General features: G+C 54.2%; 1 protein-coding gene across 4 annotated transcripts in view; it reads left to right on the top strand.

Moving 5' to 3' along the window:
• MVB12B (multivesicular body subunit 12B) overlaps positions 1–16,250 on the top strand; it is a 189,245-nt gene extending 172,995 nt beyond the window's left edge. For 2 of the 4 annotated variants that reach the window (XM_043916833.1, XM_043916831.1), the window contains exon 10: positions 12,960–16,250. In XM_043916833.1, coding sequence (XP_043772768.1) covers positions 12,960–13,046 — 87 coding nt within the window. In that variant the 3' untranslated portion in view covers positions 13,047–16,250. Of the gene's footprint in view, positions 1–452; positions 1,304–12,959 lie in introns of those variants that run through there. The other 2 variants (XM_043916834.1, XM_043916832.1) reach the window with 2 other exon arrangements.
• Positions 16,251–16,469: the final 219 nt, after the last annotated feature.

Genomic DNA, 16,469 nt, shown 5'->3' with positions numbered 1-16,469 from the left:
TTATAATAAGCTTTAATATATGATAAGGTTAGTTCTTCCTTCTCCCCCCACCCCAGATTTTTCTAATTATAGTCACGTGATTATTTTTCCAGCTGAACTTTAGACTCTTTTCAGGGGGAGAAACGCCACTCTAGATGTTTATTGTAACTGCACTGAGCATGTAGGTTATTAGAGGGACGTTTGGTGAAGAGTCTCCACCTGGGGCTTTGTGTCTGTCGCTCAGCAGGGTAGAAAGGTGTTTTTTTTGCAGAAAGTCTGCACACTTCTTTGTAGGTTATTGCTAAGTGTTTGGTGTTTTTGTGGTTCTCATGAGCAGGCTCTTTTTTTCCATTATATTTCCTGTCATTTTTTGTATCAAGGAGCCGTTGACATTTATATTTTATTTTAGGGGCTGGCTCTCTCACTGACTTCTACTTCTGTTGGTTTTCAGTTCCTTTTCTTTGGTTACGCAGGCCGGTGTTAATGTCGTCTTGCAAATGCCAACACTGCCGCCTCCTGCCCCCTTCCTGAAGCTTCAGCCAGCATTGCGGCCAGAACCATCAGGTCACTGGGCCTCCTTGTCTGAACGGAAGTTTCTAGTTTAGATACTCACCCATAATGCTGCATTTTGGCTTGCTATATATAGGCATCATTTTTTTTTTATCATGTTAAAGAATTAGCCATCTATTTCTATTTTCCTAAGTGTTTTTATCAGGATTGGATGGTAGCTTTTGATAAATGTCTTTTAATCATCCATTGAGATGATCATATTTTTTTCTCTGCGGGCATATTAATATGGTAGATTATATTAATAGAGTTCCTAATTTTGAGAGTCTGAGTCCCCTCCCCCCTCCACCCTCTCTGGTTCTACCAGCAGCAGGTCTATCTGCCGCCTCTATCCAAGCGGCAGCCTCCGCCCAGGTCTCCAGGTTGCTCCCCCAGCAGCCCAGGGCGTTCATCACACAGATGAGGGAGCCAGGCTGAGCCCTTGGAAATGAACCTGCGGCAGAGCCAGTGTTTGACAGAATCATCTGCCCTGGATACCGTTGAGTTACACCTGGCTCATGCAGAATAGAGGTCAAGGTGAATTATTTGGTCTTTTTAAAGTCCATCCTAAAAGGGCTTTTCTGTCCTTTCCTTATGGTTTGGGGAACTCTCATCCCCCAAGTTTTAAAGTAATACCCCCTACACCCCAGGGACTTCCCTGGCAGCCCAGTGGTTAAGACTCTGTGCTTCCACTGCAGGGGGGCATGAGTTTGATCCCTGGTCAGGGAAATAAGATCCCACATGCTGCACAACGTGGCCAAAAAAATAGTTAATACCCCCAAAAAATAGTAAGACCCCCCCCAAACTGAACTCTTAGAAGGTTGCCTGACATGTAGGTAAAAAATGAGCATAAAGATGACAAATGGGGAGGGCATTTTCCTGTAGTGATCACACAGCTTCTTTTTCACTCAGAAATCAGTGTCAGAAAGCACCATTGTTCCAAATATTTTCCACAAATAACCTGGGAGAGGGAAAATACGAATACCCATTTTTTAGGTGATATTTAGATGAATTCTGAATTGCTGATTCACTGAGGGGGCTAGTCCCGTGGCTGTTTGTTGACGCAGAACAGGTGTTTCTTCTGCCACAAAGGTATCTGTCAGCCCCCAGCCCTGCCCAGAGTCTCACGCAGACGACGCTGGTTGACACACAGGTGCCCGCCAGGCCCGCAGCCCCGAAGCACAGGAGGGGCCTGGAGAAGCAGAGTTTGTTGATACTCACTCAGAGATCTAAGTCCCACCATAGAATGCGCATTCCCCCATTTTCCTTAAAATGCCTGGCCTTCTCAGTCTGTATTTCGTTTTCCTACTTTTAAGCATCATGGGTACAAGAAATATTTCTTGCTTACCCTGTCCCCATCAGTCCACACAAAATGCAGTCACGGTGATAAAACGGCAGAACACTCCGGTTGGGTGACTTATAGGGAGTGGTGGTGACCGTGGCAAATTGGAAAACCCGTGTGTCTCTAAAGGAGGCAGCCTCCGTCCACCTGTGTGAGGCTCATGGTTGAGGTGTGAGTCAAGGGACGGCGTTGCCATAGCCCCCCCCCGTTTTTGTTTTTTTTTTTTCATAAAATCTGGAAAATGTTGGCATTTTATGCCGTCTCTCAACTTTTCCACATTTATGACTATTTTAAAACACCACACAGGCCAGCAGCACGTGAGCCTCCAGCTTGCACATGTCTGAGCATGAAGATACAAACACAGATCACATCTATACTTATACCTTCACCATTCACAGCCAGGGTGGGGGGCGGTGGTGGTGATGTGGGCGAACCCTGGGATCAGCACTTTGCCTCCATGAGTTAAACACCCCAGGAAAGAGGCCATCACACCATCAGCCCAAAGGCCATGGGAATTCAGAGGACCCAAGGCTGGACCGACACACCACTGCTTCCACGAAAGACTGAGAACCCAGATGACCTCCACATTGTCTGAGAACTGAGTCCCTAAGCTGGCTGTCTGCTCTGCACTGAGCTGCCCCTCACTCATCCATCCATCCATCCATCCATCCCTCTGTCTATCCATCCATCCATCCATCCACCCACTCACCTCTCACATCCTGTACCATCTGTCCATCCATCCATCATTCGTTCATTCATTCATCTCTTCTGGGCCACAGCCTCTACCAGGCTCTGGAGCTACAGAAATGGCCGAGCCCCCACCCTGACCTTGCACTTAAGGAGGAAATGGACAGTGATGTGGGGCCCTGGAAGCTAGTAATTATCATCCCCAGAGGAGCACAAATGTCCCAGGGGGAGTAGCCTTCCCAAAGGCACCAAGGTGTGGTGCTTGGAGGAAGGCGGGGTAGGGGGGGTCTGCAAAGCCATGCGTGGGGACAGGTCTGTGCAGGAAGCTTCCACACCTCATTCCTGGGACTGGGGCTCCGCCCTGGGTGGGAACATAGGAGGCACTTCTCCACTCTATGCTCCATCGGATCCTAGGTGGAGATGCTCCTGAGCGAGGGTGCCCTGCCCTGAGTGGGGGCGCTGTCCTGGCACTGAGCCCAGGGCAGCAGGCTGTGTAGGGGGCAGGTGGGTGCCACCATCCCCTCCGGGGAGTCCCAGGCCTGGAGCAGGAAAGGGGGGGGTGCCCCGGAGTCAGAAGACGTAGGGGCTGACTCTGCACGTGGTCTTAGTCACCCTGCAGCCATGCCGGGTACGGTGCCCAGACAGACGTGGTCCCTGCTCCCGGAGCAGGGGCGTCTCAGAGGGGTGCTTTTCCAGCCCCTCATTTAGGGTGAGACGGAGCAGCAGGACTGGGTGGGACTCCGGGTTTCTGACTCTGGGGTTGCTGCTTGCGGGTTAGCAGGGGGAACCCGAAGGGAACACAGAAGAGGCTTCCCAGAAGGTTCACACCGACCCTGCTGTGGGCTTGTTGTGGGACCCGCCTGCTTCCCAACCCTGTGGCCTCACTCAGGCCAGTCACCTGTCATCGAAAGAGTGGTGGTACCAGCTTCACTGGCAGAGAGGATTCTGTCCCGGACCCTGACTGGGGACCCGGCAGCTCCTGCCCCTCCCGTCCCCTTAGTAGTGACCACAGGGCTCGTGGGCTGTAATCCAGGAGCCCTGACCTCCAGGCCCAGCTGTGGACTCTCAGCAACTGAGGGGTGAACAAGGCACTCCCCAGCTCTGGGGTATTCTAGGACCCCCTCCAAGGTCTGGGGGGGCCTGTGCTGGCTGCCCCACATCCCCTGAGCCCCAGTCTGCATGTGACAGTCCCTTCCTGGAGCCCTTTTAGAGCCCTTCTACAGGCTTGTCAGCCCGGGGCCTTCCCCTTTCACCCAGGCTTTCAGATGTCTCTCTGGAACTGTAATCCAAGTGTGAAACGAGACTCCTGTGGGAAATGGGGAGACCCAGACTCGTCCCTGGGCCTCTGGTCCTCCCTGGCCCTTTCCACAGCTCGAAGGAGTTGGACGTGTATTCACATCAGCTGGACAGGCCCTCCCAGCACACAAAGGCCTGCGTCGTGGGCCGTGGGGGCCCTCAGGGCCCACTGCTCATAGGGGCACCTGCCCCTTCCCTCCCCTGGGGAGGGGGATGAGATCCAACAACCAGGCCTCTGGAAAGAGGACATGGGAGGACATGAGCCCTCATGTAAGGAGAGGAAGCTTCCAGAGCTGGAATTCCCCGAGGATCTGAACCAGGCATTGAGCATGGCAGGTGTCACGGCCTGGCCCGCGGGGCTGGCAGGTGCCAGGACAGGCTCCAGGAGAGGTCGGCTGGGGGACGGTGGGGTCACTGCTCAGAACTCACCCGCCGCCACGTGCCCGGGGGACCCTCACGACTGTGGCTCCAGCCCCAAACCAGACTTGGCGTCGGCCGGCGTCTTGTTCCTTCACTCCCCCAGCCTGTCTTCACCCGGCCAGGCCCCCGAGGAAGGCCTGCTCCTGCCACCATCCTTCCAGGCCCTTCTGTGACCCCACCTGCCCCCCCATCTCAGAAGCCCACCCGTGTAAGTGGTGAGTACAGACCCCTGTCCTGAGGCCGGGTCCCTGCCCCAGGCACCCTCAGGGCCTCGTCCAGCCCCTGGGGCCCTTGGGAGGTCTGATCCTCCCCTGAGCCTCAGCTCCCACGTCTCAAAATTCAGGTTCTAAAACAGCTCCTCACTGCCGTTTCTCGTCCAGCCTCCCGTCGATGTGATGGTTACGAGACCCAGGGAGGGAAGCGGGGAGGGTACATGCTTGCCTTACTCTTCTGCTGTCCATTTTATTTAGTAAAAGAACCCAGGTGGTGGTTCTCTGCCTGCCTAACCATTGAAATCACTTTAGTGCTTTTAAAAAAGCACTGATGCCTGCCCCGCCCGCCCGGTTAAACCAGAACCACCCTCACCCCGCCCGCTGCCAGGTAGGGCCCAGGTTCAAACCCTTGTCTCTCTGATACAACCCTTGACTGATGGAGGACTGGGTTTTCACTTTAAAGGCGCTTTCACGCCAGTTGTCTCGGGTGATGCTCACGTCTCCGTGAGTGGATGCGGGCTTGCTCCCCTTTCCCCGTCCCTTTCTTCCTCGAGGCTGAGGCTAGAGTGCCTTTGCCTCCACGGTGTGGCCTCCCAAGGCCAGGATGTCAGCCTCACTGTGACAAAAACTCTTGGAACCTGGGAATTGAGCGCCATGGCTTATGAGTTGTCATGATGGCCCGTGTCCACCAGAGGGCGCTGTGGCTGGGGGCGCTGCTTCACGGGGGTCTCAGCTCTGTGAACCAAAATGCCTTTTAATTGAAAAATTTTTTTAATTCAAAAAGGATTTGCTGTTTGTGCGCGAGTGCAGGTCCTCCTTATGCAGGAGACTTAATGTCTTGAGTAAACAGATCCGGGGCCAAATCCACCTTCAAAGGTACTCACTGTTTGCCCAAGGGAGCGAAAGGGCTTCCAGAAGCGGACTAGTCTCTTGGGCAAACACTCGGGGCCCGCCCGTCCCGGGCAGGGGACAGCGTCTGTGGGAAGGGTTATCCGCGGCCTAAGGGGGATTATGGCGGGGGGACATATGTTGAAATTTCATTTGGGGAGTTAAGAGAAAACAAGAGGTGGGGGAGCGGTGCTTTTCTCCAGCCAAGATGACCTAAAAAGGGAAAAATCTCAAGGGCAGGGGCGGGGCGGCGGTGGGGGTGGGGTGCAGACCGTGCAGTGGGTCCCTGGCCCGCTCTGGGGGCAGAAGGCGGTGGCATACTCAGCCCTGAGTCGGGAGAAGGCGGCTGTGTACCCCTGATTCTCCCCCAACACATGCCCACAGCCCCTCACCCCAGAGAGTGAAAGAAACAGGAATTTAGTTCATCCTTTCTGAAGGCCCTTCTGCACCACCAGCCCGCCCCCTGCCACCCAGGACCCTGTCCCTTCCTGGCCACAAAGACCGGCCTCCCGACCCCCCGCCCCCACCAAGGCACTTCCACCCCAGCCCGCCTGCCCCACCTTGTCCCCACTGCCCCATGCCCTCAGAAAGTACCCTTTCGGGGCCTACCCCTGGCAGCATCCAGGTCTCTGGGCCTGGCCCCCGGACCCCTGGCTGCGGACGTCTGGGGGCCGGTGCCTCCATCCCCTTTCACGCACCCTCTGTGGCCGGCCGGCCCCCAGCAAACTGAGGCGGCTTCCCTGCCCTGAGCGCTCCTGGCACCTGGGAGCCGGGCACAGCAGGTGAGTGGCGCTGGAGAGTGGAGGTGACCCAGCCCACAGCTGGTGGTGCCACTCCAGCCGGCTGGAACTGGGCCGGCTCCCTCTCCTAAGTGCCTCACCTCGGCTGTACCCCAGGCAAGGCCTCAGAGCAGCCCAAGTGAAGCCCCACCACCACCATCACCAGCCTCCTCCCCACACCCCCCCCCATTCCCTCCTCAGCGCCCCCTTCAGCCCTAAAGTCTCTGGCCCTTCCTCTCTGCCCCTCCCGTCCACTCCTGTGTCCCGCTGGTGGGGCCACAGAACCGACCTGCAGCCTCAGGTCACTGGGGAGCTGGCCCACCCCCCAGACCAACTGAGGCAGGACCTGTGTGTGTTAAAGGCTGAGCAGCCTGCTGCTTCCAGCTGGGTGCCACCCGCTGTCCACCCCTGAGGAGAGACCGCACTCTGCTGTCCACGTCGGCACCGCCCTGGAGCCTTGGCCCACCCAGCACCGCCCCTGCTGAGGTCAGCACGTGTTTTTAGTGACCCTGTCCCCGCCCCAAGCCAGTGCAGCTCAGGCCAACTGCTGCCCCCTGGTCCCCCCACGCACCTCCCAGACCCTGGGTCCACTGCCAGGGCTGGTGTCCTGCCTTCCTGGCCCCAAGCGCCAGGCCCGTCCTCTTTGTCTTCCGACCCTCACGCTTTCCTCCAAACATCTCCGCACTGTAACTCCAGATACCCTCTTCCCCAAGGGCTCCCACTTCCACCCCTTCATTCCTGGTTCACCCAGGTCTCTCCAGCTGGGCAGGCGGCACCCCCGAGTACTCCTCAGGGCCCACCCTTGGCCACTGGCAGAAATGCCCTCATGTTCTCTCCCCCAGGCTGCTCTCTTCCTGTATTGCCCATTTGGGTTAAAATCACCGGAGTGCCAGCGTCCACCCCCTGCCCCTCTGTAGGGCTCGCTCCTGACCCAGAGCCCAGCACGGGTGGGAGGCGGATTGTTTCCTGCTGTGATGCTCCCGAGAAGCCACCAGGTGGCGGCATTGTCCCAAACTTTGCCCAAAGTCCTCCTGGTCCGAGGCTGTCCGCTCCTCCAGCTTCCTGCAGCTGGAGCGCCCAGACCGTGGACGGAGCCCAGGTCATTAGCAGGAAAGTGGGGCCGCATTGATGTCTTCCCTTACATAGCCAACAAATGTACAGTGAGTGCTTGCCTGGTGCCGGGGCGGGCGGGCCCTTAACCTGCCGCACCTCATCCCACTGTCAAAGAGGGCCCCGGGAGTAGAGATGGTCACCCCCACCTTCTTTATTGTAATATAAATGGCATATTAGCTTCAGGTGTACAACATGTTTTGATATTTGTATATACTGCAAAACAATTATCATAATAAATACAGTTACCATCTTTTATCTTACATAGTAATAACTGTTTTCTTCTGATGAGAATTTTTAAAATTTAGCAACTATCAAAATATGCATTGCAGTATTGATATCTGTGTTCACCACACTGTACGGTATATCCTCAGGACTTAACCACTCTGTAACTGGAAGTCTGGGCCTTTTCACCCCTGCACCCATTTCACCCACCCGGCCTCTGGCGTCTGCTCTGTCCAGTAAGCTTGGTCTTGCTGTTATATTCTAGGTTCCACATATAATTGAGATCACAGGGTGTTTGTCTTTGTCTGTCTGTCTGACTGACTTCATTTAGCACAACGCCCTCAAGATCCATCCATGTTGTTACAAATGACAAGATTTCATTCTTTTTTTATTCTTTAAGTTCTTGTACTAAGTATAGTTGATTTACAATGTTGTGTTAGTTTCAGGTGTACAACAAAGCAATTCAGTTTTTTACCCAGACACACACACATATATATGCCCTTTCTCAGATTCTTTTCCCTTATAGGTTATTATAAAATATTGAGTATAGTTCTCTGTGCTATACAGTAGGTCTTGTTGGTTATTTTATATATAGTAGTGTATATTTGTCAATCCCCGACTCCGAATTTATCCCTACCCCCTGCTTCCCCTACCACATGTCTCTTTTCTGTCTGTGGGTCTATTTCTGTTCTGTATACTGTTCATTTGTATCCCTTCTTTTAGATTCCACATATAAGTGATATTCATGATGTTTGTTTTTGTCTGATTTACTTCATTTAGTATGATAATCTCTAGATCCATCCATACTGCTGCAGATGGCATTATTTCTTTTTATAGTTGAGTAGCATTCCGTTGTGTATATATAGGCAAAATTACTGGAGTGGGTTGCCATTCCCTTCTCCAGGGGATCTTCCCAACCCAGGGGTCGAACCCAGGTCTCCTGCATTTGTAGACAGATTCTTTACCATCTGAGCCACCAGGTAAGCCTATGTATGCACGCACGCACGCACGCACGCACACACGCACACACACACACATTTTCTTTATTCATTCCTCTGTTGATGGACATTTAGGTTGTTTCCACCAGGTAAGCCTATGTATGCGCTCACACACACACACACACACACACACATTTTCTTTATTCATTCCTCTGTTGATGGACATTTAGGTTGTTTCCACGTCCTGGTTATTATAGAGTGCTGCAGTGAACACTGGGGTGGTGCATGTATTGTTTCAAATGATGATTTTCTCCGGATATATACCCAGGAGTGGGATTGCAGGATCATATGGTAACTCTATTCTTAGTTTTTTAAGAACCCTTCATTATGTTCTCCATAATGGCTGCACCAATTTACATTCCCACCAACGCTGTAGGAGAGTTCCTTTTCCTCCACACCCTCTCCAGCATTTATTATTTATAGACTTTTTGATGATGGTCATTCTGACCAGTGTGAGGTGATACCTCATTGTAATTTTGATCTGCATTTCTGTATTAGCAGTGTCGAGCATCTTTCTCTGTGCCTTTTGGCCACCCGTATGTCTTCTTTAGAGGAATGTCTATTTAGAACTTCTGCCCATTTTTTTATTGGGCCACTTGTTTTTTTATATTGAGCTGTATGAGCTGTTTGTATTAATATATTTTGGAGATTAATACCTTGTTGCTCACATCATGTACAAATATCTTCTCCAATTCAATAGGTTATTTGTGGTTTCCTTTGCTGTGCAAACGCTTTTGAGTTTAATTAGGTCCCATTTGTTTTTTGTTTGTTGGTTGGTTTGTTTTTATTTCCATTCCTCTAGGAGACAGATCCAAAAAGAGATTGGTACGATTTATGTCAAAGAGTGTTCTGCCTATGTTTTCCTCTCAGAGTTTTATAGTATCTTGTGTTCACATTTAGGTCTTTAATCCACTTTGAGTTTATTTTTTGTGTATGATGTTAGAGAATGTTCTAATTGTATTCTTTTACATGTAGCTGTCCAGTTTTCCCAGCACCACTTATTGAAGAGACTGTCTTTTCTCTATTGTATGTTCTTTTTTCCTTTGTTGTTGATTAATTGACCATAATTGTGTGGGTTTGTTTCTAGGCTTCCTATCCTGTTCCATTGATCTGTATTTCTGTTTTTATGCCAGTACCATACTATTTTAATTACTGTAGCTTTGTGGTGTAGCCTGAAGTCAAGGAGTCTGATTCCTCCAGCTTCATTTTTCTTTCTCAAGGTTGTTTTGGCTATTCAGAGTCTTTGTGTTTCCATACAAATTAAAAAATTTTTTTTGTTCTAGTGCTGTGAAAAATGCCATTGGCAATTTGATAGGGATTGCATTGAATCTGTAGACTTTCTTGAGTAATATCGTCATTTAACAATATTGATTCTTCCAATCCAAGAATGTGGTGTAACTTTCCATCTATCTGTCATCTTCCATTTTTCATCAGCATCTTACAGTTTTTGGACTCCAGATCTTTTGTCTCCTTAGGTGGGTTTGTTCCTAGGTATTTTATTCTTTTTGATGCAATGGTAAATAGGATTTTCCTTAATTTCTCTTGCTGATATTTCATTTTTAGTATATAGAAATGCAACAGATTTCTGCATGTAAATTTTGTACCCTGCAACTTTACTGAATTCATTGATGAGCTCTAGTAGTCTTCTGTTAGTGTCTTTAGGATTTTCTACTAGTATGTATAGTATCATGTCATCAAAATAGTGACAGCTTTACTTCTTTTTTTCCAATTTGGATTCCCTTTCTTTTTATTCTCTGATTAATTACCATGCCTCAGACTTCCAAAACTATGTTGAATAAAAGTGGCGAGAGTGGACATCCTTGTCTTATTCCTGATTTTAGAGGAAATGCTTTCAGCTTTTCACCATTGAATATGATGTTTTAATAACTGTGGGTTTGTCATACATGTCCTTTATTTTATTGACAGTAGGTTCCCTTTATGCCCACTTTCTGGAAAATTTTTACCATAAATCAATATCGAATTTTGTCAAAAGCTTTTTCTGCATCTATTGAGATGATCATATGGATTTTACTCTTCAGTTTGTTAATGTGATGTATCACATTGATTGATTTACAGTCTTTTTTTAAATGGCATTATTTAAAGGATATTTATTTCCTGGAATAAACCCACTTGATCATGGTATATGATCCTTTTAATGTATTGTTGGATTCAGTTTACTAGTAGTTTGTTGAGGATTTTTGCATCAATGGTCATCAGTGATATTAGCCTGTAATTTTCTTTTTTGTGGTATCTTTGTCTGATTTAGGTACAAGGATGATGGTGGCTTCATAGAACGAGTTTGGGAGTCTTCCCTCTTCTGCAATATTTTGGAATAGTTTGACAAGGACAGGTATCAACCCTTCTCTCAGTGTGTGATAGAATGCACCTGTGAAGCCATCTGATCCTGAACTTATGTTTGTTGGGAGTTTTATAATCAGAGATTCAATTTCAGTGCTTGTAGTTGGTCTGTTCAGATTTTCTTCCTGACTCAGTCTTGGGAGACGTACCTTTCTAAGAATTTGTCCTTTTCTTCTAGGCTGTCCGATTTTATTGGCATAGAGTTGCCTGTAGTGGCCGCTCATGGTCCTTTGTATTTCTGTGGTGTCCCCTTGTAACTTCTCCTTTTTTGTTTCTGATTTTATTGATTTGGACCCTCTGCCTTTTTTTCCCATGATGATTCTGGCTGAAGGTTTATCCATTTTGTTTTTTTTCCCCCAAAGAACCAGATTTTAGTTTCATTGAAGATTTCATATTTTTTTATGGCTGAGGCATAGTCTATGTATGTACCACATTTTCTTTATCCATTCATCCATCGATGGACACTTAGGTTGTTTCTGTATCTTGACTGTTGTGAATAATGCTACAGTGAACACAGGTTCCCTTTTCTCCACATCCTCACCCACACTTGTTATTTCTTAATAACAAGAAATTATTATTATAAAGGAGATGAGCTCACTGAGGTTCAGAGGCAAAAAGATCTAGCTGAGGTCACCCTGCAGTGTCAAGCCCTTCCCTCCCCACCCCTTCTGCTTGTGGGGAGCAGAGTCCCGTCACTGCTGTCCCCTGGCCCCTGTGGCTGCTCACCTCTGCCGCTCACACGAGACGGCTGGGGCCCGCCCGGACCTCGCCCCCTCACCCCGCGCCAGCCGCCCCTCTGTGCTGGGTCAGTCTGTGGGCCCTCAGCAGATGGCCGAGGACCCTTTCCCCCAGGAGGAAGAGTCTTCTGCTCCCCCTCATTCCCAAGTGACCCCCAAAGCCCCTCAGCTGTGCTCCCTCAGCTCTGCACGGCCCCTGGAAGGGCCTTGTAGCTGCAGGCAGCTCACTTTGGGGCTCGGGGCCATTTGGAGCCCACAGCTGCGGCACCTTACTGGGTGGGCACCCAGTGCTCACCCCCCCACCCTTGCTGGGATGGTTCCACGTCATCCTGCTGGCTCCCCCAGCTGGGTCCCTGAGAGGGCAGCTTCAGGCAGAGGCCGAGTTCAGCCAGCTGGTTGGACTCTGCTCTGCTTTATGTAAGGAAGCCCTTTCTTATGGCAATTCTAGTGCTGAAAAGTTTTTTAAAATATTATTTTAAATGTTTAATGACTACTGATCTAAGCAACTCATTCCTAAGACCCAGGGTCCCGCGTGGTTGCCCCCTGTGGTGTCCAGGCCCTTCTCATGGCCTGCTCCCAGTCCCACAGCCTGCAGGCCTGTCTGCCCGGCGGACACTCCCCACCTGCGCCCCCTCTTCTTGCCTGGCATACCTGCCCCACATTTGGGTGTAGAAATCCCCCTTGGCCTTCAGGGTGAACCACAGGTGTCCCCCCTTCTCTGAATTTCCACCAGACTTGGAGCCTACTGTCTGTCATTTCCGTGACCCAGGTCAGGTGGGTAGGCTTGGGTCTCCAGTGTGAGAACTGAGCCCAGGTTCAGGCCGGCAGCGGGGCAGGCCGGGCCCAGGTCCACTCCGCTGGTCCCGCCCTGGCCCAGGCTCTCATCGCTTCCTACGAACGGGTCCCAGGAGCTCAGGGAGGAAGGCACAGGGGCGTGGGCCGGCGGCAGGCCCCGGGGGGCTCCCCAAGCCTGCAGGCTGCAGCCCGCCTGCCCGGCCAGGGCTGCGGTGGAGCCCAGGGCCGTCCCTCCCCATCCACGAGACTCCTCCCGCAGCGGGAGCAGGGGGCACCGTCTGCCGGGTGGCGGGAGGGCGCGGCACACAGCCTGGGACGCAAGCTGCTGCTGAGGGCTCACATCACCAGGGGAGCGGTGTGCAAGGGTCCAGTCGTCACAAATGAGCCAGCCACCACGCAGCACCAGAGGTGTGCCTCCTCCCCCGTGCACACACGTGCACAGCCCACGCCTGCGGTAGGTGGGCACGTGCCGAGGGCAGCCCTCCGGCGTCCTCGGGACCTCCGCCCAGCTTGTCCGCGGCCGTGTGCTGGTTCTCTCCGGAATCCCCTGCCCTGACTGCGCTTCTCTTCCCCCCAACTTCCCGCAGTATGAGTACAGCTTCCGCACGGAGCAGAGTGCCGCCGCCAGGCTCCCGCCCAGCCCCACCCGATGCCAGCAGATCCCCCAGTCCTGAGGGAGACAACACAGCGCCCAGACTACTGAGCGCCCCCTCGCCTGGCCCCTCCCGCCGCCCATCCACACTGCCCTGCTCGGCGCTCCTGGGAGACTGGGCAGCTGAGCTGTTGCCTCCTCGGTCATCGGTCATCGGCTTGCCCGACGTGACGCCGCCCCCCACCCCGGGGATGCGCTTCCTTAATCTCCACTAACCTGTGTGTGCTGTAGTGACCAGCGGCTCCTCCCGCATCTGTGTGATGACCAGTAGTCCTCCGACCACCCCTCCCCTCCCCGGGAGCCATCTGAGGGCCCTGGACAGTCGTCTGGCCGCCCGGTGATGCCACCGGCTCCCTGCCCTCCTGACTCTGCCACCATGAAGCTACTGCCTCCTCCCAGAAGACCCTGAGGGGCTGGTGGCCGGGCACAGGGCACCCGCCTCCCCCCAGCACTGATGGATCGCCCCCTGGAACAGGTCTCTCACACCAGGGGCATCGAGTGCCCAAGAACTTCACGGGGACCCTAAGGAAACACGGAGCACGCGGCCGGTGCTGCCCGAGTGGACCTGGGCCCGGCTCGCTGCCCGCTGTGGATAACCCCTGACTCACCCCTCAGCTCACACACTGGACGCCCTGAGGACGGGGGCCAGCCATCCCCAAGCCACTGGCCCAGAGAGGCCTTGCCTCCCGGGCGAGGCGGCCGAGTGGCTGGGTGCTTGCGATGGACGTGAACTTTGCCGCCAGGTCCCTGTGCTCAGCCTCCTCACCGTCATCCCCACAAAGGGCTCATCTCTGCAGTGCTCACGTGCCAACAACAGCTCCAACTGCCCGGCCCCGCGCCCCGACCATCATCACGTGGGTAAAGAGGCTCTGTGAGCCGGTGCCCAAGGACGTGGACACGCCGTCGCCAGACTGAAGCCAGAACTGACCTTTCTGCCACGAGTGCCAGTGACCGTGCTATCACTCCCCACAGTGCTGGCCGCCCAGCCTAGCTCCCCACCTGGGCACCAGGGCCGCTGTCCTCCCTGGAGGCCCGGGCCTCCCCCGGTGACTGCCTTGTCTGGCCGTGGGACTCTGTCCTAAATTCTCAGAACCTGGTATCTCACACCTTGGAGGTGGGGGGCGGGGGTCACCAGATAGTTGGAGCACTGGACGTGAGCTTTGACACGTGTCTGGCATAAGAAAGCAGCCCAGGAGAGGCCCTGCCCAGCTGGGGACAGTGCCTCTGCTCCCTGCAGTTCTCCAAAGACACCAGGGTGGCTGGGGTGCAGTCAGGAGGGGCAGCCTCTGGCTGAGACACGGGGCCAGGGCAAGACATACCTCACTCAGCCGGCCTCAGCTCCACTATCTCCAGACCTTCCACCTTTCCCCGCGGCTGCCCCTTGATCTTTTCATTCCGATACCTCTTCTCTCTGTCCCCGAGACCTGAGGACGTCCTGGCTGGGCCGGCCTTCCTTGGAACCCTCCAGGGCCCAGGAAGCACAGGTGGAAATTCATCGGGCAGACCTCTGGGATGGGTGCTCGCCCAGGACCGAACCGATGACCTGGCCTCAGATGTACCCACTGAAATGAGCTGGTTGTTCCTGGGAGTCGGGGGGGTGGGGGGAGCCCCGAGGGGCCCAGAGAACCTGCGTCTGCTGCTGCTGCTAGGATGGTGGAGCTGGTCCAAAACCAAGAGCGGGGGTGACCCCTCTGCTCACCTCTGTCTGGCCACGTTGGCTCCATCCTTCTGTCTCTCCTCACACCCCGGCCGTGGGGTCGTCCCACCAGGTAACACCCGCAGCCTTCCTCCGCTGAGAAGCAAGCGTTTCGGCTCCATGGGCCCGAGGAGGTCCAGAGACAGTCACATGAGATTCCCTGTCAGGGAGCAAGAGGGCCATGGTGGGGTCCCCCCAACCCCTCACCAGCCGCACCCCCACAAGCCCCCGGCCACCCCCAGGCCAGGCAGAGTGAGGCAGGCCCAGGGCCGCCAGGAGAGGGCAGACCTGTGTGGGCTCGGCCAGCTGGCCAGGCCTCCCCCAGCGGGCAGCCTCAGCGCAGGGTCTAACAGGTGACGGTGGACGGCGCCATGACGGCAGCTGAAGAGAACGCAGTGACAGTGTTGGAGAAGCCGGCGTCCCCGGCGGCTCCTGACCTCCTGCCTCTCTCCTTCTGAGGCGGGGTGCCCACCCGCCCCGCGCGGAGGTGAAGCTCGCTCCCCGGGAACCAAGCCCCCTCTTCCCCCTTCCTTTCTGGGACGGTGCTTTTCTCCGCGAACCCTCTGGCCACGAGGGGCGGGGAGGCAGGGCTTCTCTCAGAAACACGAAGGGCAGTGGCCTCCACCCTTCCCGGAAGGACTCCCCAGAGCACAGCATCCCCAACTGCCTCCTCCTCCGTCCCCCCAAAATTCTAAGCCTGTCTCCACAGGCCTTGGAAATGGCACAACGGCGGTAAGGAGCAAGCAGCTGGCCCCAGGTTCACTTGTAACCTTATAACAAGGTTTATCCACCACCCCCGAGTCCAGAAACTGACTCTGGCCATGACCTCCCCTCAGAGGGATGGTCAGGACGGCGGGAGGCGAGGACCAACACGTCTGAAGCACCTACTCCTTGCCGGGCACGCGGCCGGCACTTGAAGCACATTTTCTTCTGTCGCTCCCATCCCCCCCCAAAAAAAAAACACACCAATACCCCGAAGCGGATGCCGGTTTCAGATGAAGATGCTGAGACGTGTCCACAGGCACAGAGCTGGCGAGCGGCAGAGGCGGCCCGGGCCCCACTCTGTCCCGTCACGAGCACCTGCCTCCGGGCCAGTAACGGGCCTGCGGGTGTGACGGTGTCTCACCGAGCCCGGGGCGAGGCCGGGTCCAGCCCCCAGGGCTGCGGGCTGCCCCTCACCGTCCACAGGGATCCCAGCCCGCAGCTCCCTGGAGCCGGCCGGCGGGCCTGAAGGTGAGCGTGAAAACCGAGCTCGCCTCCCCGGGGCCTGGAGGGGCCGGGCGCCCGCTCCCACCGCAGCTGCCCGCCCCCCACGGGGCGGCTGGCCGTCCTCACCTGTTGGACCCTGCTGGCCGGGCCTGTCACCACCAGGAACCGGGCCCCGGGCGGGCGGCTGGCTGCGCTAGGTTAGGAACAACGTTGTACTGCGTGTATTTATTTGAGGTGACTCTAGTACTTGGCAAAGGGAAGTTTCACTGTGTGATTGTCTTCTTAATATAATTTGTTAAATAAACGTTTGTTTTAACCTTTTCCCGGCTCGCTGCTGTCTCTGAGGCATGGAGACCGGGGTCCCTCCAGCTCATTCCGGATGCTGGCCGGGCTGGCACCACCCTGGCCTTCCAGCCTTCTAGAAAGAGCTGGTGGGTTTCCTTGCCCCGTTTGGATGAGCTGGTGACAAACCAGAAGGATCCAGGAGGAGCAGCAGCCCTCAGGAATGCTCCTGGAGGGAGAAAAATGCCAGTTTCCATA

The sequence above is a fragment of the Cervus elaphus genome, chromosome 11, assembly GCF_910594005.1.
Source record: "Cervus elaphus chromosome 11, mCerEla1.1, whole genome shotgun sequence".
NCBI classification, from domain to species: domain Eukaryota; kingdom Metazoa; phylum Chordata; class Mammalia; order Artiodactyla; family Cervidae; genus Cervus; species Cervus elaphus.
The sequence above is the reverse complement of the archived record's forward strand: the minus strand, read 5'-3'. Positions and strand labels throughout refer to the sequence as shown.